Source organism: Manis javanica, chromosome 10 (genome assembly GCF_040802235.1).
Source record: "Manis javanica isolate MJ-LG chromosome 10, MJ_LKY, whole genome shotgun sequence".
NCBI classification, from domain to species: domain Eukaryota; kingdom Metazoa; phylum Chordata; class Mammalia; order Pholidota; family Manidae; genus Manis; species Manis javanica.
The window spans coordinates 96788868-96814118 of NC_133165.1; the positions used below are offsets into that span (position 1 = coordinate 96788868).

At 36.3% G+C, this 25251-nt stretch overlaps 1 protein-coding gene across 1 annotated transcript in view; it reads left to right on the top strand.

Moving 5' to 3' along the window:
• CFAP54 (cilia and flagella associated protein 54) overlaps window positions 1-25251 on the top strand; it is a 302501-nt gene that overhangs the window by 244107 nt on the left and 33143 nt on the right. The window contains exons 62-65 of the mRNA XM_037023126.2: window positions 8501-8674; window positions 10111-10334; window positions 15136-15306; window positions 24569-24675. Of these exons, the coding sequence (XP_036879021.2) occupies window positions 8501-8674; window positions 10111-10334; window positions 15136-15306; window positions 24569-24675 (676 nt within the window). The remainder of the gene's footprint in view (window positions 1-8500; window positions 8675-10110; window positions 10335-15135; window positions 15307-24568; window positions 24676-25251) is intronic.

Sequence of the window (25251 nt, forward strand, 5' to 3'; positions counted from 1 at the left end):
CGTCCCCTAACCACATGATCTTAGTTGATCCAATTGAGCAGGTAGTATAATCTCAGCTATGCTGAGTACTAGCATTTATGCTTTCCTTTATTACTTCTGTGGTTTTCATAGCATATTCCAATTTTCATTTTCCATTTTTCATTTTGTACCATTAGCACTCCTTTACTCTTTTATCATAATATAGTTTAAAATTACCAAATTTTAAAGTTCAATCCATTTTTCACTCTGCCTTGCCTTGAGAACAAAAATTTTGCCCTCCAGTATTTTCCCAGCCGACTGATAATTATTCATGCTGATGATTTCCCTCACTTCAGTATTTGGGTTGGAAGGAGGTACTTAATGCCTTACGAATACCCAGATGGCAGTGAGGTTCATATTATAATGAGTTGCTAAAGGGCAGCAACCAAATAATACTTGTCTGATTTTCCTTGCATTAGCATAAATCAGCATATAAGAGGAAACTTCCTCAGTAGTCTTACCTTCACTATCATTGATCTGTACATGAGGTGGTAAACAATATTCATGTTATTGTGTGTGCCAGATATTTCTTTCCAAGGGAAAGAGGAGTCGCAGAAACCACCAAGGAGGCAGTCTTGCCTTCCATGAGCTTTCAATCATCAAAAATCAGAATAGGCGTATGCCTTGAAGTTATCTAAATGCATTGTTTAAGAAGACCATATTAATGGAGGCAGATTAATATATCTTAAGCTAAAGCTGGACACAGGCAGCATATGAGTTAATTAGGAACTCTTCTTTCTGGAAGAAGTAGATTATGGGTCAGATGTAAATGGACCAGAGACAATGGGGTACCAGAGGTAGGGGAAGCACATTTTCTCATCAGAGCAATTAATGCTCAAAGAAGCATGATGACAGAATAGACTAATCATGTGTGGAGGATGGAATATAGATCATCTTGCCAGAACCAGAGAGCAATTGTGTATCTATAGAACAGTAAAAGAACAGAGTGGTGCAACTGGCCCCATTTATTGAGGTTTGCCCTGCATTGTCCTGTAGGAATAGACCCTGAAATAATGGTATACTGGCAGTATGGGATTCAATCCAAAAAACATTTTATTAGATGTCTACTTTGGGTCCAGTTATATTCAAATATACTCCATCATTTTGTCTTGATTTTCCTCTGGCATTAATGCAAAATTCAGCTAGGATAAAAATTATTAAATTCTATAAGACATTTTGAATTAAAGGTAACATTTAGAATTAGTGGTCATGGATGCAGCCTCTTATAACTAAATGTACTTGATATATAGAAAAATATCTATGTGTTTCGTGCTAATGTCAGTGAACCTATTGTCAGAATATAAAAAGAGATCTATGAAGCAGAACTGAGAATCATGACTGACCCTTAATTTATGCTTTTCCTCTTGAAACAGAAAACTTCCCAGCCTGAAAAAAATATAATCCGTTCCTCCCTCACAGCTTTGCTCCTGGTTCAGAGACATGGGGTCAATGCCAACTAACTAGGATGTCATTCCTCTCCTACTGTCTTGATTTTTGCTATTCCTCTGAGACACTATTCCTTGTAATAGGGGAACCAGGGGGACTCATTTTACATCCTCAAATCCCAAATAATTACACTATTCACATGTGAGAATGGAGATATATTGTTCATGCTAGCATCAGTGATATGTGTGTGTGCATGCACTCACACTGTATCAATTCAGCATATTAATAGTTGAGGCAATTGTGATATGATGAAACCACTGTCAGTGAAGCTGAGCTGTCCTGGTCCAGTGCCTGCAAGAGTCTAGAAATACCTCTTAGAGTTCTGCACATCGATCACTGACCAAGATGAGAGCATACATTCTGTACTCTCTATTATCATACACCAAGCAGGAAGGGACACTGTTTATTCTAGACAGACTTAACATTGGAAAATTAGAAACAACAAAAAGCATGGGTGAGAAAACATTGCCAAATGAGCACAATGGAATGCTATCCTGAAGACTCAGAGGAAGGTTATTAGGAGACCTTCAAAATCCTTGTGAGGCCCCAAGAAACAATTTCTAGACTGAATGTCCAGAAATGATTAAGCCACACACAACTGGGCCACCAAAGGAACTGGCACGTTTTGTTTTATAAAGTATCTTTGTTTCTGCTGCTATAACAAAATATCAAATCTGGGTAGCTTATAAACAACAGAAATTTATTTCTCACAGATTGGGAGGCTAGAAGTCCAAGATCAAGTCTCCAGCAAATTCAGGGTCTAATGAGGGCTTGCTTTCTGGTGCACAGATGGCACCTTCTCGCGGTGTCCTCACATGGCTGAAGAGCTTAGGGAATCTCTCTGGAGCCTCTTTTATAAAACACTAACCCCATTCATGAGGGCTCCACCATGAGCTAAGCACCTCCCAAAGGTCTCACCTTCTACTATCATCACACTGGGAGTTAGGATTTCAACGTATGAATTTGGGGGAAGACACAAACATTCAGACCATAGCATACGGGAAACAACAATAAAAAAGAAGCATAAAGGAAGCCGTAAAATAAAAAATCTGTCTGCAAAATAGGAAGCCTCTGTTCTGGCTACAGCCAAGAACTACACTGCCTCTGTCAGAATCCATGCCAGCAAAAGAGATGCTTTGAATCCTGTCACCTGCACCACTTAGCACTGTTCCAACTTCAGTTCTTGTGTGAATGCACTGAATTCATTATACTTAATCCCATCCAGGGCCCTAGCTGCAAGGAAATTTTGGAAACATGATTTTTATCTTGGTAACTTCTTCAGTATAGAAAAGCACAATTGGAGCTTAGGAAGGGTGTTGAGTAAACCATCTGGTATATGCACTAATACACTCATACACATTTTTCCCTATGAAAATACAAATAATAATACATGAATATAACAAATAACAATAATATCACACAATGATATTCTTGCTTTTTTTATTTCAACTTAATATAAGTGTATCTATTGGCAATTTTTTTTCCAAATCAATATATAGCTTCTTTTTTATTGTTGTATAATGATCCTTTATAGACATGCATTATAATTAATTAGTCTCCCCTTTGATATTTAGGTTGTTTCCAATCTCTTGTTATTACATAAAATTTTGCTATAAACAGCCATATATATATATATATATATATACACACACACACATATATATATGTCCAATAGCTATACCAGCCTAAATACAAAATTTTATATTATATATATAATATATCATATTATATATAATTTATAGTTTATATTTATTTGTTATATATAATTTATTACACATATACTATAAAATGATAAATAGTAATGTCAAACCTCTCATATCAATTAATTTAAATTGACTAAAGTTACCTATCACCATCATTTTGATCAGAAAAGTATACGTATTGGAAAGCTCTGGTGGCAATACAAGCTTTCCAAAATTCTAAATTTTTACTTAAAACTTGAATTTTATAATTAGCAGCAAATACTGTCAATTGTATTCCTTGAAGTTAGGCTTATAATTTTTGTTTTTGAGAAAATGTTTGCCACACCTAAGTCTGAAAACACTTAGTTTGTCTTATCAGTTGTCCTTTCAGGTAAAAATGGTGTTCCATGGGGAAAAAAAGCAGTGTATTCAGCTTGCAGTTCAAACAATCACACGAGCGCCTTTCCTTAAGACAACCATTGTACTGCTTCAGTGGGCAGCAGAAATATTTATGTGTGCTTCCCATTTTGTCACACAGAATATGCAAAAGATGTGTACTCAGGGTCAGGTAGTTAATAACATCGATTTTTACTCTCCATCAAGGGCCTGAAGGGAGTGAAGTTGGCTTCTTAATTAATTTATCCATTTTACTCTGAGTGCAAACAATGGAATGCAAGGACTACTAGTACATTTTGGGGTCAATGCCTCCCTAGATTTGTACTAAGGCACAGTTTCATTTGCCACTGTTGTTGCACCATCAGTGCAAATGTCAACATAGTTTTTCCAGGATAAACCAGTGGATTTCATAAACTTATGTAACACTTTGCATATTTCAGTTGCATTATTGCCAATCATTCACATAAAAGGAGATCTTCTTTGAATAGTTTGTATTAATACTATTAGACAGATATAAGCAAAACTCCAAGTCCAGCAATGTCTGTAGGTCTCAGCATTGGTAAGGCAAAAGTACAATTCTGCAGATGAGTTATTAACTGAGTCTTCATATTTGCAGCTGCATCTTTAATTCAACAAATTATTTTATCATTGGAAAGTGCCATAATTTTGTTTACTGAATTCTAAACCAGAGGAGATTATTACAAATAGGACATTTAGGTCTTAGATTTCAGGAAGTATATTCGGCAATGCATAAGACTTTATTAGTCTCTAGGCTTTTGTGTGCATTTCTCTAACCAACACAATGTGATAACATACTCTATATGATGCTTCACTAGCTTTTTCATTTGTAGTTTGAAAAACTGTAACTTTTTTGGCTTTTAGAGTTCACCACATATGTGTTTAAAGTTTTCTATTACTTTTTCTTTAAATTATGAATAGTTGGTCTTAAGATGTTTCAAATGGCATAATACTCAAAACAAGAAAAAAGCTGTCATTAGCTATGGATTATTCAAATGAACAGTTCCCAAATACAACGCAATTGCATATTTTAAAAAGATACAATTAATCCAAAAGTATACAACTCAGATAGTAAACACTGGTATTTCTTTCTGAAATTTACATCTTAGTGTCATCCTCTGTCATTGTGCCCTCTGCTTAATGGCAGTTGCTTTGGGCACAGTTCCATGTATCTTATGGTTTGGGTTTTAGCTCTTCCCTCATTTATTGAAAATAAAATTGGTGTTCTTGGTACTTGTTTCCTGTGTTGTTTTGGGATGATTTCCAGGAGAGAAGGGAACATGCTAATATTATATGAACACGAAAGAGTTTTTAGGATATCATTGATAGACATAAAAAATAATGGGAGAAACAAAAAGGTTGATATAAATAAGAATTTTGAAGTGAAGAGGAGTGGTTATATGAGATAATACCTTATTTGTCACAGAAGAAAATGAATAAATATATTTTTTAAAACTGATGGTCCAGGAGAGTGCAATAAGGTAATTATTTTAAGAGTCAGAACTAACCATTAAAAGAACTAAACTAGACATGCTTAAAAATGCTTGCCTTCTGGGATAGGAAAATTTATTTTTGGTCATATAAATGTAAAACTGTGATCAAAATAAACAGTACACAAAGATATATCATGTCAAATTGGATTATTTCCAGAAGTGCAAATATAACTCAACATTAGAAAATGTATTAAATTAAATCACTACATTTAATGGGTTAAAAGAGAATACCAATAATCAACTAAAAAAGTACATAACAATTCAATAAAATTCAACAATGATTCAAGAGTTTAAAAGTAAGAAGATCTCCTTAATTTGATCTCCTTAGATCTCCTAAAGATCTCCTTAATTTGATCTCCTTAGATCTCCTAAATATCTCCTTAATTTGAAAAAAGTAGGGTGGGAAAAATAAACTCCTGGATTTGTTCTGCTCAATATTCAAATACTAAAACTGTTCTCTTTCAAAGCAGGAATAATATTACTATCACCACTTCTATTCAGGTTTGTTCTGTAAGTTCTATGCTAAACAGTAATAAGGAAAATAAATGAAATAAGGGGTACAAGTAGTGGGAAACAAGAAAAAAGCTGTCATTAGCTATGGATTATTCAAATAGACAGTTCCCAAAAACTATAGACAAAAAGAACATTAAGCAAGATGTCAGAATGTAAGATTTTATTTCTGTACACCTTTAACAGATAATGCATTTTTTTTTTTGAGAGGGCATCTCTCATATTTATTGATCAAATGGTTGTTAACAACAATAAAATTCTGTATAGGGGAGTCAATGCTCAATGCACAATCATTAATCCACCCCCAGCCTAATTCTCGTCAGTCTCCAATCTTCTGAAGCATAACGAACAAGTTCTTACATGGTGAACAAATTCTTACATAGTGAATAAGTTCTTACATGGTGAACAGTACAAGGGCAGTCATCACAAAAACTTTCGGTTTTGATCACTCATTATGAACTATTAACAATCAGGTCAAATATGAATATTCATTTGATTTTTATACTTGATTTATATGTGAATCCCACATTTCTCCCTTTATTATTATTATTATTATTATTATTATTATTATTATTACTATTTTTGTAATAAAATGCTGAAGTGGTAGGTAGATGTAAGATAAAGGTAGAAAACATAGTTTAGTGTTGTAAGAGAGCAAACGTAGATGATCAGGTGTGTGCCTGTAGACTATGTGTTAATCCAAGCTAGACAAGGGCAATAATACATCCACGGATGCAGAAGATTTCTCTCAAAACAGGGGGGGTGAGGTTCTAAGCCTCACCTCTGTTGATCCCCAATTTCTCACCTGATGGCCCCCCTGTGACTGTGCCTGTCTTAGGTTGTTCCTCCCTTGAGGAATCTTACCCGTCTCTGGCTAACCAGTCATCTTCCGGGGCCATACAGGGAAATGTAAAGTTGGTAAGTGAGAGAGAAGCCATATAGTTTGAAAAGCTTAGCTTTTTACTTCTTTGCAGATTTATGCCCTGTGGCTTCTATGTCCAGCATTTGTCAGATAATGCATTTTTAAAAGTTATCATTTACAATGGCAATAAAAACATATAAGGTGTCTTAAAAGGGATTGATCTAACAAAAGTTATAAAACAAAATGATAAAAATTTCTATTGAAAGATAAGAAAGCATACCATGTTTATAGTTAAGAAGGCTCAATATTATCACAAGATGCCAAGTTGTCTCAAAACAATCTACAGATTTATTGTAGCTTCAGTTACAATTTCAGTGGGTTTTATTTTGTGTAATTCGACAAACTGTTTCTAAAATTTATATGGAAGAGCATAAGACAAGATGGATCAAAAGACTCCTGAAAGAACAACCTAGTAACTCTACTTCCAGGAAATATATGCACATATGCACTAGACAGTAGGTACTCAGATATTCATAGCAGCCTTATTCATAATAACAAAGACAAAAACACAACCAAGACACCAAAAAATTAGAAACAATTCATATGTCCATCAACAGAAGAACAGGTAAGTCAATTGTGAATTATTCATAGAATGAAATGTGATACAATAAAAGATTAAGGAATTACACCTACATGCATCAGTCTTGATGAATTTTAAAACATAATGTTAAGTGAAAAAAGAACATCATAGATAAATGCATGTAAAATGATTTCCCTGTAAAGGTCCAAAATTATAAAATTAGCAATGCATTACTATTGAATGAAATGTAATATATGACTAAAGCGTTGAGGAAAGCAATGGGATTATTAACATGAAATTTGAGATAGTGATTATTTTTGGGAGATGGGCTCAGAGAGAAGGAAATGGGATTAGAGAGAGGTTTACAAAGTACTCCAAAGCACTGGGAATATTCTGATTGCTAAACTGTGTGGTGGGTATGTGGCGATTCACCTTATTCAAGAAAACATACATAGACAATTAACCATAGAAAATCCCATTCATTTTCCCTCCCTTCCTTCCCAGAGGCAACCACTATTTTAACAATGTATTATGTGTGTGTGTGTGTGTGTACATAAAGTGAAATAGTGCACTAAGTTTTTCCAAATTTGCACAAATGGTAGTACACGATGTATCATCTGGAACTTGCTTGTTCACTCAGTATATGTTGTCCAGATGTATCCAGAAAACTCTTTTCATGCCTATTTAAAAAATAAGAAAACTAACACTCAGAAAATCAAAAGCCTTGAGAGGCCTAAGAACAGAAAGGTTTAAGGTCACCCACTAATAAGTAATACATCTGGAATTTGAACAGAGAACACTACAGTCTATTTTCTCCTTTATATATCTAATCAGTTCATTTTTAATGCCATCCAATGAATAGACTTCTGTTTATTTTTCCAAGTTTCCAATTGTTGGTTGTTATAAGCAATTCTGCCATGCATATCTTGGGCAAGACTTCTGGTGCACATAGATGAGTATCTGCATTTATAATTTTGGTGGATCCTGCCAAACTGTTTTCCCAAGAAGTCATTCTCAGAAGAAATGTATGAGGATTCTATTTTGGTTTCCTCATATTATTGCCAGTATTTATTATTCCCAGAATTTAGTGTCTGTCCATTCCTAAGGAATGTGAAATGTTACTTCATTTTAATTTTCAGTTCTCTGATTTTTAATGATGCTAAATTTTGGCCATTTGTGTTTCCTCTCTGTATATTGACCTGAAATTCTTTGCCCACTTTTCTACTGGACTGTTTGATTTTTTCTTATTGATTGGTGCAAGGTGTTACTTATATTAGAGAAACAATTCGTGTGTGTTTTAAATATCTTTTCTGTCTATGGGTTATCTTTTAACTCTTTGTCTGGTATCTTTTGTAGTACAAAAAGTACGTTTCTAATCAAATGTAGTCCCTTGTGTCATTCTTTCCTTTGTGAGTTGTGCTTTTAATTCATATATGGTTACTTATCAAGGAAAGCATAATATTTATATTATAAACTTTTTTTTTTTTACTTTCAGATAACTATCAAGTTGTCTTCCAGACTGGCTGTTCATTTTCTTACCACAGTGATGACATGAATGACAACACAGATGCTAGAAAAAAGATTCAGAATAAAGTGGATATTACATGGATTCTTCTACTGCGTTACTATATTCACCTGCAAAGGATTAATAATATGAGCAAACTTCTAGGTAGGTATGAAGTGTTAAGAAAAAACGCAGTCCTGGTTCCTGTTTAAGTCATGTCTCTTGTTTGGAATTATAAAATAACTTTTTACATCTTTCTGGTTGAACTCTCATCAGGAAAGGAACATTTCAGGGGTTAACCTGAGATACACAGGTCTTTGAATAGAATGGTGTTTCACTATAATTAATTTCCTTTGACATCCTATGTATTCTATTTCATGTATTTAAGTATGTTACTGTAAGGAGACATCCAGAAGCTTCTCAAGACTGCCAAATGGCCATGGCTCAAAACAGTTAAGAATCAGAATGATCACAATGTAACAGCTTATAAAACAAACAAGAGATTTTGGCTCTAAGGAGAGTGGTCCAGTATCCAGTATGTAACAAAGAAGAAATACATGGTTTCTGATAGGATATGTAACTGTGAAGTTAATTTGTTTTGTTTCTGTTTTATCATTGCTGCTGTCTAAAGAATATCCAGAAAAAATGGTAAAATCTGCTTCACATCAGTACTTGTGTTCGTGATGATGTATATTACTGTGTTTACCTGTGCCTGTGAATTCAGTGACCCAGTGTTGCTCATCAGTGCGTCAGAAAAGACAGTTTGACCCTTGTCAGGGCCTAGAGATGGAGAAGCCAGCAGGGCAAATAGAATGAATCACAGGGTAGTTAAATAGTTATCAGGACTTAGCAGTGGCACAGACGAGCACTCATACAGGTGTCGTGTGTGAAGGTGCATCGTTACAGGGCAAGGAGTTGATACTCCTGCCCATATCCACCCAGCTCACCTCTGAATTCCCCTGCTGGCATTTCTCATGTCAAGAACCCACATTTTACTGCTTTTCTGCTTGGGGCTTTCCCTGAAGCTGCTAGGCTTGCTCAGCCCACAGGCAGGACAGCCGGGGGTGCCAGGGATTCCACACACCCTACAGTAACCTTTCACTAAGGAGGTAGAGAATAGGTAAACATTCCAGCCTCCCAGTCCCTTGACGGGCCAATCCTACATGTGTTTTTCAGCACGTCCGGTGGGCTGTCCTTGTCCGTAGAGTTGGCCCACACTCACCGCGCTCATCAGGTCTGCTCTCTGTCATGCTTTGCCCATCCTCTCACTTGCACTCCTGGGCATCACGTTTCAAATCAACTACCTGCACCTAAGTTCCTCCTTTAAGATCTCTTCATGGGGAGAGCCCAAATATGATAGATAGAATATTTTGCATCGTTTTGACTTGGAACTTGAGGCAATATCCTGACACGCTTCTGAGATTTTCTTTTGTTCTTGTGGTAAGAAGCAATTCCATTAGTGTTAAGGTAAAAAATGCAGGTAGGTCATTGGCACCTATGGGCTGAGGCAGGGTCATACAGGGATAGTGGGTAATGAGCAAATACTGAGACCATCCTGTTATCTGACCTGACTCTAAATGAAGGAATTTTTTCTTCCATAGCATCTCCAAAACCAAGATCTGGAATTTCTTTGCCAGATGATACACTTTTTACATCACTTTTCAATGCTGGATTGATTTTGCGTCAAAAAGGAATGCATTTTTTCCTTAAAAGATTCTTACAGCTGTATTCTTCCTCTTGTATTGATGAATTTCCAAAAGAACTATTGCAAGGATTGGAAAATCCACATTTTTCAAAAAACAGCTCATCTGACTCATCAGCCAAGGTAAAGTTTTAAAATATTATATGTGTTTTTAAGTCTATAATATATGTAAGAGCTACTTAGAATCCTTGTAACTCTGAAGGAAGCATATTAACCTCAATTCTGGCACAAAGATTCCTAGTTCCCTCAGATTTCCTGGGAATGCTCATTTACATTTTATCTTATGGAGAAGCCAGCCAAACATCTTGAATTTTTAGGACAGTTCATATTTCAAATGTTCTGTTATACTCTTCTCATAAATCTTCAAATATGTCTCAGGATATTCTGTATTCCTGCTCATAACAGTATCTCTCAGACAGCTGTTTTGCCAAGAAGTTACACAAATTTTTCAGTATAAGAAAACTAGACTGAGAGTTTCTAAATCTATACCCAATTTCTGTACCTTTGTTTTAAGTGTGTAATAAAAATAATTCCTTGTGTCTCTTTTGCAGTCATGTGTACAAATAAATAGTAAGTGTACCATTTTAAAATAAATTTAGAGTTTGAAAGGTTTTTTTTGAAAGTATCATTAGACTAGACAGACTTTCCCAAAATATGTGCTATAGAAGCTTTTTTTTAAGTTACCTACTGAAGAGACATGAAAAGAGAAGCATGAATGAAGATTCTTTTTAAAGCTACTAGGGTCCTGAATTGTGTTAATACTTCAATAAACTGCCAAAATGGATAAATCTGGAGACACTGAAAAAGTAAAGGGTTTTATTAACAATAGGAATATGTGTTTTGAAATTTGGTACATTCAACAAACATATGCTGAATACTAACAACATACCAGACATTCTTAGTTGGTGGAGAAAGAGGGTGGGTAAGGCATAGATAAAGTCCCTGTACAGAGTCTGGTGCAGTGAAGAGAAACACTCATGTGGTGTACAGAAACATTGGTAGAATTAGGACAAAAGAAAATTACAGTACTTTCAAGCTGCTTTTTAAGAGAAAATGGCAAGGTTAACAGCAGAAAGAATGTGAAAGTGTGTAGAACTGATTGGCAAAGGGTAGATGAAAGGGAGAGATAAGAGAGATGATAAAATAAGAAAGCTCTGGCCATAGGAATGGGAAGGAAGAGATGAGTGTAAAATATATTGTTTATGTGAAGTTGAAAACAAAATAAAACACTTAGAGACCCTCTGGAGATGGAAAGTGAATAGGAAATGATCAAAGTCTATTCCACTATTTGGAACTTTTTTCTGTGATCACAAGAGCATGGTAACCCCATTAGCAGTTACAGTGGGGGCAGGAGAACAAAAATGTTCGTGGAGGAGGCTGGTATACTCTGTTGTGTAGATACAGAGTTTGAGATTCTAGTAGAAAACTCAGGAAACATAATGTATTGTAAGTTTCCAATGTGTTTGTGAAATGAATGATTCAAGTCATTTCCCTAGAATTCTTTCAAAACTAGAGAAAAGGTCACCCATTTATTTTGAATTATCCTGACTTTGGCCTTCACATATAGCACTCTAACTTCTACAATGATAAATTTGCCCTTACCAGACATGTCTGTGTTTCTATTGTCAACTATCCCAGAAAAGTGACCTGAAAAATGTGGCTTATTCCAAGTTGGGAACTTTTGTTTATCTTATCCTACTAGAAGATAGTAACTTTATGTTTTGAGTAGATAATAATTTTTTTAAAATATTGCTCTTTTGAACAAGAGAGTGGACTTAACTGTTAATAAACTGTGATTTAAAAATTAGTGGAAACACACTCAGGAGTATTTAAGAATTCTCCTATATGAAGGACAGTTTCTCAGTTAGGAAAGTGATTCTCCTGACTGGAGATTCTCAGTTAGGGTTTGGAGTTGCCCCCAGGGCAGTGTATTGGAACTTTTCAAATTACTTCCCAGAAACTGGAGTATTGGGATACCCAATACTCAGCACCCTCATTTTCCCACTCAAATTCTAAATCATTTGAGAAAAAGAAGAGTAAGATAGATTGGCATTGAACAATACCTACCTTTATGAGTCATAAAGTTGATATTGTGGGATATGGTTTGTATTTACTGGTCAATGGTCATCCTAATAGTGAATAGCAAAGTAGACAGGTTTTACTAATCCAGCCATGTATCTTTTTTTTTTTTTTTGGTCATTATAGGCCTCCTTAAAATCTGTGGGGACACAGCCCCCTTTAAAAATCTGTCACAGGAAGGAGCAGACAATGTTCACTCCCTGCAAACCATTTGCTCCTAAGAAGAAAGAGCAGGCCTATGCATATCGGAAAATCTTTTTTCCAAAATTCTCTAATGTAGTAACTCTCTCCCCTGGAAAGAAGAGGAGGGGCAAGGGCCAGGAAAGTGGTGTTGATGTCTGGCCTTCTGTGGGGAAGGACACAGCAGGAGTGGGATGAGATCATTTCCAGCTAACACCAGATTCTGATTCAGCCCTCCTGGGAAGGGAGACTGCATTTGAGGACTACTGCCACGTGTCCCAGATGCCTCAGGGGTTTTGAAGTAGGGGGCAGAGAATGGGAAGGCTGGGGACTATAGTTTAAATGGATGTGTTCTTGTGAATATTTTATAAGAGTTTGGAAACTAGTATGTGTGACTTCGTAAATACTGTTCTGAAAGGAGCTCTGCTGGAGTATTTTAGTATTGAGGCCACCCTATCATCACCCAGTTCCTAAGCTTCATGTTACAAATGTATGACCTTGAGTACCTGGTGTGTGCATGTGTCATTACTAATGACAGAAATGTTATCAAGGGATTGTTTTACCCTGTTTGCTCTTTTTAAAATATATAATTAGTGTAACACTCTCCCAGGATAATCAGCTCTGGAGATCACTGTTGCTTGCCTGACAGGTGCAAGCCACCTAATCATGTGCTCGTTTCATGGGGATAGACAGCTAATGAGCGAGCATAAAGCCTTTTGGAGTTTAAAAAAAAATAAACTCCAAGCTTCGCTGATTTTTATAATAACGTTTTTGAGCCTTTAATCACTCAGGAGGCTATTTCAATCAAACCCTTTCTGTAATTTGATATTTAAACCTGGTTCTCCCCCCATCAAAGAAGTAGAGGCCTTTCCAGAATGATCATTGCTGTGTCATGCTTATCAGTTGTGTGAGTCTGCATGTTGTCAGGTCTATGGAAGCTTTGTGATGGAAAAACAAAGGTGCCAAAAATTACCTCAAAAATTTTCCCAAAAGGGGATATAATTACAATTGTACACGGTGACGAGTTATTCATGTTTTAGACTGTGTGCCTGGCACAGTCTGCATATGGTCAAATATTTGACTAGTGCAAAGAGATTTGTTGTTTATACGGACTGCTGCAAACAAGAGTTTTCCTGGTAAGTCTGTCGTTTTCATTCTTTTCAAAGAATAAATCAAACATATCACAAGTACTCAGTGTATAGTCCATCAATTAGCAATATAATTAATCCATTAGCAAATAGATGCTATGTTTTTTTAAGATAAAGACAAATTAAATGCCTATTTTGATATTGACTTCTGCCACAATTTACCATTATTAGACCATCATGCTGATAAGCACTGTATTATTGAAATAGTAGATATTTGCTTTCTCTTTTCTCTACTTAACTAGTTACTAATAAGAGTTCTTTGCTAAAGTAGTTGTCAGAACCTCTATATGGCACTCAGATATGAAAAAAATATGAAAAAAATTTTTAATCAAGTATTTACCTGATTTTTTGAACTGCCAACAGAATTAATATTAAGCACTTTAAATAATTAGATCTAGTAATATTGCTTCTTATTCATTTTAGTTATGCTTTTGCTATCATAGTGCCAATAAATGAGGATCTAGATTACTTTTAGGACAGTCTCTAGACATTTTTTAAGAAGTTTTCACCCTTAATATTACCTGTCAGTTATGACATATTTTTTCTTTTATCAGTAGACAACTTGAAAGGTCAATGTCTTTATTTCTCTTTTTATTTTGAAGACTTGCATTGACAGTCTTATATCTTGAATAAGCTCAGAAATAATGGGAGGTACAAAGCCTTATAGAAACACCAGGCATTTCTTTCTGTCCACTGACATGTTCCCATTGGTCATCAAGCCTTGGGATAGCTTAGATGTCAGGAGTTTAGTAGAAGAATTGCTTCCCACCTACCGTTGCTGTAATCTAAGGAATAACAAGTTAATTTTGAAGATAGTTTGCATTCCATTGAAGAAGGTCGTTTTTAGACTTGAGACATATTATCACAATTATTATCTCTCTGGCTAATCTGTTACTTTGTTGATAGAAATCATGCTTTCCTTTCTTTACTGCCTTAAAAAACAATGTAAATAAAGTTTATGAATAGACAATTTTATTCTGCACATTTATGTTTCTTGAAAACTCCTGATTCAGGGACCAAGTTCCATCAAAGAAGCTGGGCCCATATTCACCAAGACTGAACTTACAAATCAACCACATTCATTTAAAGAGGGAAAGAAAGCAATGGATTTTAACCTTTTAGAGCAAAAACTGTATCTTATTTTGTATATGGCACTCCAAAAAAATGCTATTGGCAAGTCCATAATAATCACACTCCCAGTATATTCACCAGTGAGTAACCAGAAAAAAATAAATGTTCTTAAAATCCGTGGGGACCTTCAGACTAAAATGATAGCATGGACATTTTCCCCTCTAGATTTCTACTCAGGGAGGCTCACCAATGTGAAGATATTTGTTGAGTCCACTGGGTTTTGGCGTATGTTTTTCTGTAGGAAAGTCTTCTCTAGGGCAATCAGGGGCACTTTTAAGATGTACATCCATAAGATGAACCAAGAGAATCCCCACAGCTTTCCAGTGTGGCCAATATTGAATGAATTCATTACCAGCAATTAAACGATGGTCATATTTGTTCCCTAGTTATGTCATGACAGTGCTTTCCACTCCAGTTCATCATCAGAGCTCCTTGCCAGCCCATCCTGTGGAGACTGGATATCATCAGATATGGCAATACAAGCTTTAAACAAAGAACTTTGCTTTCAATGGTACATTCCTCCCCTGGAGAAACCACCAAAGGAAATCGAACCTATGGTATGTAATATAATGACAAAGCTAAATCTTACATTTAGATATAACTCTTAACTAGGCTGTTATTACTTGAATAGTAGAGAACATCCTCTTATCATGCAGACAAAAGCATAAAGCAGTACAGAATATATTGTCCAGTAGGATGGATCTGAAAATAACTAAGAAATCCTGAAAGTCTGATTCAAGTTGATCATTTTCCATTTTCCACTGTGTCACCATTATACATGATGTTTAGCTTTTTTTTTTGTAGTTATTTTTTTATCACATTAAGGCAGTTTTTTTCTACTGCCACTTTGCTAAGAATTTGTATCATTAATCTTTTACTGTATCAAGATGATCTCATGATTTTTCCCTTCTAATATATTGCTTTTTTAATGTTATATCAACATTAACTATCTTTGTTATTAACCTTAATCTTTGTTTTCAACCTTGTTATTTATCTTTAATGTTAAATCAATCTGGAGATGAACTCAAATTGGTCATGATGTAGTAAGTTTACTGGATTCAGCTTGCTAATATTTTACATTGGATTTTTGCCACTGTTTTTAAGAGTAATATTGGATGATACATTTTCCTTTTCATATTATCATTGTCAGATATTTTTGTATCAAGTTTTTCTAGACTCATAAAATGAGTTGATAAATATAATTATGTTAATCTGTTTTCTGATGAAGTTTGTGTGAGTTTGGAATAAACTTTTTTCCTCAAATATTTTGTAAGAACTCATCAATAAGGCCATCTGGTTCTAGTGTTTCCTTTGTGCAAAAGTGTAAGACTAGTAATATAATTCTCAGTAGTTAAAGGCATTCTTTAAGCACCTGTACTAGTGTCCTGGTTATCAGAGTTGGTACAGTTCTGATTGGCCCAATATCTGTTCTAATGGGTTAGTACCTGTGTCAAATCAATTTGAAATATTTTGACTCCATACCAGTTATCCATATTGTTAAATTCTCACTCCAACTAGTACACTTAGCATCTGTCAACATAGGAAGATGTTACAGAATCATTGGCTATGTTCTCCATGCCTGTGGCCAACTTATATTATGATTGAAAATTTTTGTGCCCTTTTAACCTCCTCTGAAACTTTTTATTTGTGATAGATATCATTAAAAAGAAAATTTCTTAGATGGATTGATCTTCAGCATATGTCATAATTTATTTACTTACTTTCAAGGGAAACAACAAATTGATAAAAGAGTATATTCATTCACTGATGGGATCGATACAGAAGGATTAGAGAGTTGGGAAACAGAATGATTACCTAAGCAGCCAGTTTCTAAAAAGGAAAAGATATCAAGTTCACTTCACAAAGTCATGGTAATATCACATCCATATCAGCCTGGGACAGGATGATCTGAGAAGTTCATGCCATGACTGCATCTGTGGCTGATAATTAGTAAAACAAGGTTTCATCCATCAATGATCATATCTGACAATATGGAAACATGAACTCGTGTCAAACAGAGATTAAAGGGAGAGCATCAACTAACAAATTCTGATTTAAACAGGGTGCTTGAGTGATTTTCTTATGCCGCAGGCAAAGACACAGAACATCCAGTTTTCTCATTTCTTAGTTCAGGAGCACTTTTTGCCTTTGATAATAAGTATGTATTGATAAAAGATGTACTTTCTGCCATAAATATCAGCCAAAAATTGGAAAACACTGACTCAAATGGACAAGTTCTTCTCAAATCTAAGATTTATATCTCTTCAGAAGTTAACACTGAAATTTGTTTGATGGTTTAAATATTGGTGTATTTGAGCATTTTTCTTCTCATTATTTTAGACCTTCAGTGTAGAGTTTAACTATACTAAATAACTGTCTGAAGCTCATGAAACCACAAGACAATAGCAATAGTGAACACTTACAAAGAGCTTAGTATGGTCCAGGCACTTCATTTCTATTAATGTCACAATAACCCTATGAGGTAGGTACTATCTACCATTAGCCAGTTTTATAGAAGAGGAAACTGAGTCAAAAGACAGAGAAATGCTTTTACACAGCAGGAAATCAGGGTTGGAGCAGTCTGACTCCAAGTCTGCACTTCTAAGCATGGTGCTATGTTGAATCCTCAGACAGTCGTCCTGGATGCAGGCATCTGAGTCTCTGGGCAGGATGGTAATTGAAATTAATATCAGACTTAGGGCTTTGGAGTTTCCAAGGACTTAGAGGCTCATTAGATAACAATGCAGGTTAACGTCATTTGATTCATCTACTCAGTCTACTTCAGCATATCCACTACACTGATGCAGAAATGCTTGTAGGAAGTACAGATGCTGGTGGCAGCTGAGTAGCAATTCTGGGACTGGGGATTTTGATAAACAAATTTTAGATAAGTGAGAGGGCTAAATATTTCCCCGCCATGAGACATTTTAGAGTTAAGTTTATAACTTGGAAAAGTTTGACTTCTCTAAGGGGTAGGAATTATATTATCCTATTTGACAAAATTATCATTAGTAGAATATAGGAGAACCACTTTATAAGCTTTTCACTTGAACTTTGTTACAAACTAAGCATCTTTTGAAAAATTCAGTGTCTTGTAGAGACAGACACTAAAGAAGTTGCCAGAGGCTATCATTTTAATGAACCTCCCAGATACAAGCATTAAAAATAGTTGTGAAGAGTGGCTGGGAGACATACAGCTACAGGCTAGCCTTAAAAAGATATAACCAAAAAAGAAAATTACAGACCAGTATCCCTGATGAACATAGATGCAAAAATCCTCAAAATATTAGCAGACAGAATTCAAAAATACATCAAAAGGATCAACCATCACAACCAATTGGGATTTATTCCATGACTGCAAGGATGGTATCATATTCATAAATCAATCAGGATGATTAATGGAATAGTATGATTAACATTAACAGAAGGAAGGAAAAAAAAACCATATGATCATCTCAATAGATGCTGAAAAAGCATTTGACAAAATTCAACATCCATTCATGATGAAAACTCTCAACAAAATGGGTATAGAGGGTACATGCCTCAACATAATGAAGGCCATGCACACCAAACCCATGGCTAACATCATACTAAATGACGAAAAGCTGAAAGCTCTTCCTCTAAGATCAGGAGCAAGACAAGGATGCCCACTCTCACCATTTTTATTCAATATAGTACTGGAGGTCATAGACAATAAAAGGCACCCAAATTGGTAAGGAAGAAGCAAAACTGTCACTATTTGCAGATGACATAATATATATAGAAAACCTAAAGGCTCTACCAAAAAACTGTTAGAACTAATAAATTGATGCAGTAAAGTTGCAAGATATATAATCAAATAGATAGAAATCTGTTACATTCCTATATACTAAAAACAAGTTAGCAAGACGAATAAAGGAAATTCATTAACAATTTTTACATCAAAAGGAATAAATGTTTAGGAATAAACATAACCAAGGATGTGAAAAATATGTACTCTGAAAACTATAAGACACTGATGAAAGAAACTGAAGAAGACACAAATGAATGGAAATCTGTCCCTTGCTCATGGGTAGGAAGAATTAGTATTGTCAAAATGGCCATCCCTCCCAAAGCAATTTGAAGATTCAGTGCGATCCCTAACAAAATACCAATGGCATTTTTCAATGAACTAAAATAAATAATCCTAAAATTTATATTGAACCACACAAGACCCCAATAACCAAAGCATTCTTGAAAAAGAACAACAAAGCTAGGAGTATCCTGCTCCCTGATTTCAAGCTATCCTACAAAGCTACAGTGATTAAACAACATAGTACTGGCACAAAAACAGAGATACAGGCCAATGGAACAGAAGAGAGAGCAAAAAGGAAACCCACATATATATGGTTAATACATGACAAAGGAGGCAAGAATATAAAATGGGGAAAAAAACAGCCTCTTCAATAAAAGCTGGACAGCTACATGCAAGGGAATGAAACTGGATTACTGTCTAACCCCATACACAGAAGTAAACTGTAAATGGATTAAAGATCTAAATAAAATTCTTAGAAGAAAACATAGGTGAAAACCTCTTGAACATAACATAAGCAATTTTTTTCTGGGTATCTCTCCCCATGCAAGGAAAATAAAAGCAAAAATGAACACGTGGGACTACATCAAACTTAAAAGCTTCTTTATAGCAAAGGAAACCATCAACAAAACAAAAGGCAACCTATGATATGGGAGAATACATTCGCAAATGATATATCCAGTAGGGGCCTAACATCCAAAATATATAAACAACTTTTATGACTCAACACCAAAAAAACAAAACCCAATTAAAAAATGGGCGAATTAGACATTTTTCCAAAGAAGACATACAGATGGCCAAAGGCACATGAGAAGATGCTCCATATCACTAATCATCAGGGAAATGCGAATCAAAATCACACTAAGATACCACCGCATATTGGTCAGAATGGCCACTATCCAAAAGAAATAACCAGTGTTGGTGACTATGTAGAGAAAAGGGAACCCTGCTATACTGTTGGTGGGAATGTGAAATGGTGCAGCCATGATGGAAAACAATATGGAGGTTCCTCAAAAAACTAAAAATACAAATACCATATGGCCCAGTAATTCCACTTCTAGGAATTTACCCAAAGAAAAAAAAATTCCTGGCCCAAAAAGATATATGCACTCTTGTGTTTATTGCCACATTATTTACAATAGCCAAGATAAGGACTCAACCAAGTGTCCATCAATGGATGAATGGATAAAGAAGATGTGGTACCAATACATGATGGAATATTATTCAGCCATACAAAGAAAGAAATCTTGCCATTTGCAACAACATGGGTAAACCTAGAGGATACTATGCTGAGTGAAATAAGCCAGGCAGATAAAGATGAATACCATATGATTTCACTTATATGTGGAATCTAAAAATAAAACAAAACAAACAAAACAGCAGTAGACTCACAGACACTGAGAAGTGACTGATTGGTACCATGGGGGAGGGATTGATTGAATGGGTGAGTGAAATAGGTGAAGGGGATTAAGAGGTACAAAATCTCAGTCATAAGATAAGTTATTCTCAGGAATAAAAGCACAGCATAGAGAATATAGTCATTAGCTCTGCAACATCTTTGAATGTTGACAGACAGTAACTACACTAGTTGGGGTGAGCATTTAATAATGTAGATAACTGCTGAATCACTATGTTGTATACTTGAAACAAATATGATATTGTACATCAACTATACTTCAATAGAAAGAAAAAAAAGACGTAACCACAGCCAAAGATTTGCTGGCCCAAAGTTGTCCCGAGATTACACTTCAGATTCTTTAGTTTTATCCTACCTAATTTTCATGCTAATTTTAGCATCCAGGCTTCCCAGAAGGATGCTCAGGATCACATGCCAGCACATACAAGGTTCAGAATAAGATTTGAGTTATTCTTATAACTTGATCCGACCCATGGAATGCAACACAGAGCAAGCAGATTGTGGAGCAACAAAGAGTCAGTGGCAGCTCTTCATTTTGGCCTGTAAGACTTTTTTCAGAGGGAATCAAGCTGCAGCAGAGGGTGTTGTGTTGAGTGCAGCTGGACAGTCCAAGGCCTGGTATTCAGAGGTCACGGAAGAATCAGACAGATGAGACTGATGAAATGCAAAAAGTCTAATCAGGCAACACACTGAAAACCAAGACTCCATCTGGCAAGTGAAAACACAAGCTTGGATAGAATCAAAATAGTTCTTGGAGATAAGTTTATTCAGTGCTGAACTGCAGCCAGTCTGGGAACAGGAGATACGGAGCTGGTGCTCTTTTCTGGAGGTCTTCATACCCCACATAAGAGCTGGACTGTATTTCATGGTCCCCGACAAGCAGGCTGTGACACAAGCTCAGTCCTGGCAGATACTGAAGGAGAAGTTAGGGTTCCTGGGAAAACTAACATGGTAATAAAAGCAGAAGCCCAATGTTATCAATTTGGATGTCAGGAGTTCTACAACTCAGACATCATACAGATGCCCAGTGCTTCCCTCTGAGGTGCTCTGGACTCTGGGTCTTGCTAAGTGTTAGCCCTGGTCCTTCAGATGGGTCCTAAAATTATATCTAGCTTCTAGGAGCTGAGGAAGACAAACTGGCATCTGATAGTCTCTGCTCTTTAGAGATATGTTCCAAACTGGACTGATGGCTCTTATGGTTCAAATATCACCTGAAGAACCCATCACCTTTTTCCGGAGAGTTTCTTCATTTCTCTCTGAGTTGGGTTGCCTGGGTCCATGTTTCTATCTTACGTCAAATGAACATATCTTCCAGCTTCTGAGAAATGGCATGTGGAAGTTCTTATTCCTCTAAAGACCCACTAGACTCCACAAAGCATTTCCATGGAAGACTTCAAGAAAATCTTAGTCTTTACTAAATGTCACTCTGTAGTGAAGGCCTGGCAGGATAAAGGCAGCACAGATAACTAGTAGAGAGATCCCAGATGCCCAGGAGTAGCTCTAGGGTCTTTGTTCAGTTGCATAGGACACACTTCATTTATGGACCATGAATTATCTTGGTCTCAAGAAAGTGCTGTCTTATCTGAGGAGCAGTTTTTGGTACCTCTCTGTTCATGTAATCAAAACCAGGCAGGGGACCAGACTCCATGATAGAAATGAAGATAATGGAATCCAGATACAAATCATCAATATTCACATATTCTAAAAACAACTCTGACAAGATGGCACAGAATGCCCCCCAGTGTGTTTCAGACCCAAGGACAGGACTACATTTGTCACTAGTTAGTACATTTCACTCGTATTTGTCCAAAGGCCAATATCATGACTATAGCCCCCTGAGATGCTAGCAGATTGCAACAGATGAACTGAGATTGGCCCTGTACTTACACAGGATATAAAAAGACCTTGAGTGTTTGGCAAAAAGTTAATTCATTGTTTTCTAGGCATAGAGATCTAGGTTGAAAATTATTTTCCCTCAAAATGTGGGAGGCACTATTTCACTGTCTCTGGCAATCCTGCATTGCTTTGAGAAGTCTGATCCCATTCTGATTCCTAGCTATTTATTTTGATTATTTCCATCTGTAGTTCTAGGGGTCTTCCCTTTGTCCCCTGTGTTCTGAAATTCCATAATGTGTCTGGGTGTGGATCTTTTATCCATTTTGCCCTTTTGGAAAATATATTCTTCCATTCAGGGAGATTTTTTTTTTCTTTCATAATTTCCTCCCTGTGATTATCTCTGCACTTTCTGGAATTTCAGTTATTCAGATATTGAAACTGTTTAGATTGAGAATTTTTCACACATTTTGTCTCCTGTTATCTATGTTTTTAAAAACTTAAGTTTGCCTTTTGGGGAGATGTATTCAACATTGTATTTTACATCTTCTATTGATTATTTAGTTGTTGTGATCATATTTTTCAATTTTTAAGAATTCACTCCTTGTTCCATTTGAACAGCACTGTGTTCTTGTTTCATAGATGCAATATTGTCTTTCTTCTCTCTGAGATACTAATTATGGTTTTGCTGAAGTTCTCTTCTGCTATCTTATATCTGATTCTCCAAGTTCCTTTTTTACACTAGATTTGGTCTCTACTTTTCATTTCATGTGTAATGACCCTTGCCTATCCATGCTTGGAGGGGCTAAAACCCATGTTGTGTCAGGTTTATCAATTCCTGGGCCTCATTGTAGGGTGACTGCAGGAGAGGGGGTCTCATTGGAGGCACTGAAATGTCAGGATCCACAGGTCTTCTCTCTTTTTCTGGTCAGCTTGGCCAAAGAGGACTCTCTTAGATTCCTGCCTGGCTTCCTACATTCTGGGCAGGGGCTGGAGAAGGGCAAAGGGATGTCTCTTATTCAGAAGGCAGACTTTCATTTAATTCCAGTGGCTTTCATTCAGTATCTCACCCCTGTACGTAATGTCCCTGAGCATAGATCTTGGATTTAACATCAGCAGAAGCAAAATGGAAGAATTTCAGCTGGCAGAGAGGAGACAAGGGAAGTGGGAAAGTCTCCCAGTTGCATGGGCTGAGAGAAGGGATGGGAGGAAGGTTGTCTGGGGACACCTCCAGCCCCAAGTGTTTTCAGGGCTCAGGGTCATGCTTGTTGCTAGCAACCCCCCTGCAGGCCACTGGGACACAGCCCTTCTTGACTTTTGAGTGAGCTAAGGCTCTTTCAAATGCTTTCCATATTTCAGTGTATTGCTAACATCTCTTGTCTGCTTCACATCCTCTCTGGTCCTGTTGGTCTTTATGGATCTATGCCTTTTCAAAAATCCCTTTACTTTTATTTCAGTTTAAGTGACAAGGCAGATGAGATAAATACGTGCACTTAATTAGCCAATTCTGACTGGAAACTCTGGGCCTCAGCTTTCTTGTATCTAAAATTAGGGACTTGACCAGATCATCTCTAAGGTTCTATGAATGTCAAAGTGTATGACTCTGTGACTGCCAGAATCCAAACAACAGGGAAATTAGTAGAGTGTGAATCATTAGGAGAAGTTTCATCTTGGAAGCTGGGGACTAGAAAGTTGTGTATAGATTGAACAATGGAGGGAAGAGGAAGGGGCCTGCATAAGTGAACACAGAGAAGTGGTTTTGACCACCGATGGGAAAGGTACTATTGAGAAGTAGCAAGATACAAAAGTGGATATTCACCAGGTCTGTATTTAGTTCTTGAAGAGGGCCTTCAAAGACTGCATTTTACACTTAGTTGTAGTAAGAAGTGTTACTCTTCAAAAAGATAATATTTTTATCAAATAGCATTTCTTTTCATCTCATAAACTGCACAATTCTTGTTCATATCATTTCTCTTTGAAGTAAGTTGAAAATTTTCTTCTCTTTCAAAGAAAAACTTTTCAAAGTTTAATGATATTTTTTTCCCTTTTTTATTGAAGTCTGGTTGATATACATTCTTAGGTTGGTTTCAAGTATACAACACAGTGTTCAACAGTTACCCATATTATTAAATCCTCACCCCAAATAGTACAGTTGCTATCTGTCAACATAAGAAGATGGTACAGAATCACTGGCTCTATTCTCCATGCTATACTACTGTCCCTGTGACCAGTTTATATTATGATTGAGACTTTTTGTGCCCCTTTACTGCCTTTGGTCTCCTGACCCACCCCAAACCCTCCTCCGTGGTAACCACCAGTCACTTCTCAGTGTTTATGAGTCTATTGCTGTCTTATTCATTTTGTTATGTTTTGCTTTCAGATTCCACAGGTAAGTGAAGTTACATGGTATTTGTCCCTAGAGGGTATTATGCTAATGATATTATTTTGAGAACTGATGCTGCATTCTCAAAGTGTACTTTTGATGTCACATTTTACATGCCTTTCAATTTTCTTATAGGTTTTGTTGTTGTATGCATATAATATGAAGCCTCTGAAGATTTCAGATGTTATATATACCACGTGTAGTGATGTGTATGTTGGCTCTTTCTGGGTTCCACTGAGCAGGCAAGTAAAAATGGGTTGTCTGCACTCTGACCCTCTTGGCTGATGTTTTCATAAGAACAGGCTGTTTAGTAACATACAAGATTAATCCTAGGAGAACTTTTAAAGGACATTTTTAGAACAGTATTCCTTTTCTTTATGAGATTATGATATTGCAGTGGTTCGGAATCCAGCCTGCTTTGCTCAAATGCCAGCTGGGCACCTTACTACCTTCACATCCTTGAGCAGGTTGCTTAACCTCTTTGTGCCTCAGTCTCCTTATCAGTGAAAGGGAAATAGCAATAGTACCTGGGGTTGCTGGAGGGGCAGTGCCTGACACTTCATAAGTATTATACAGAGTAAGGGGATATTGTCTGTGCTGTATTTTGCCTGTAATTTGGGGTGTGTTTAAAAAAAACTTAATATAGCCCTGTATTGGGTTGCAAAACGAAGTGCCTACTCCACCACATGCCTTGCCTCACCCTTCCCTCTGTATCCAATCCTGTTTTATATTGTTCCCAAGTCAAAAATCTTGCCTGAGCCAGGTCGTTTTCCTTCCTCTCCATCAGACAGAGCATATCTCTAACTTCTGCTCATGCC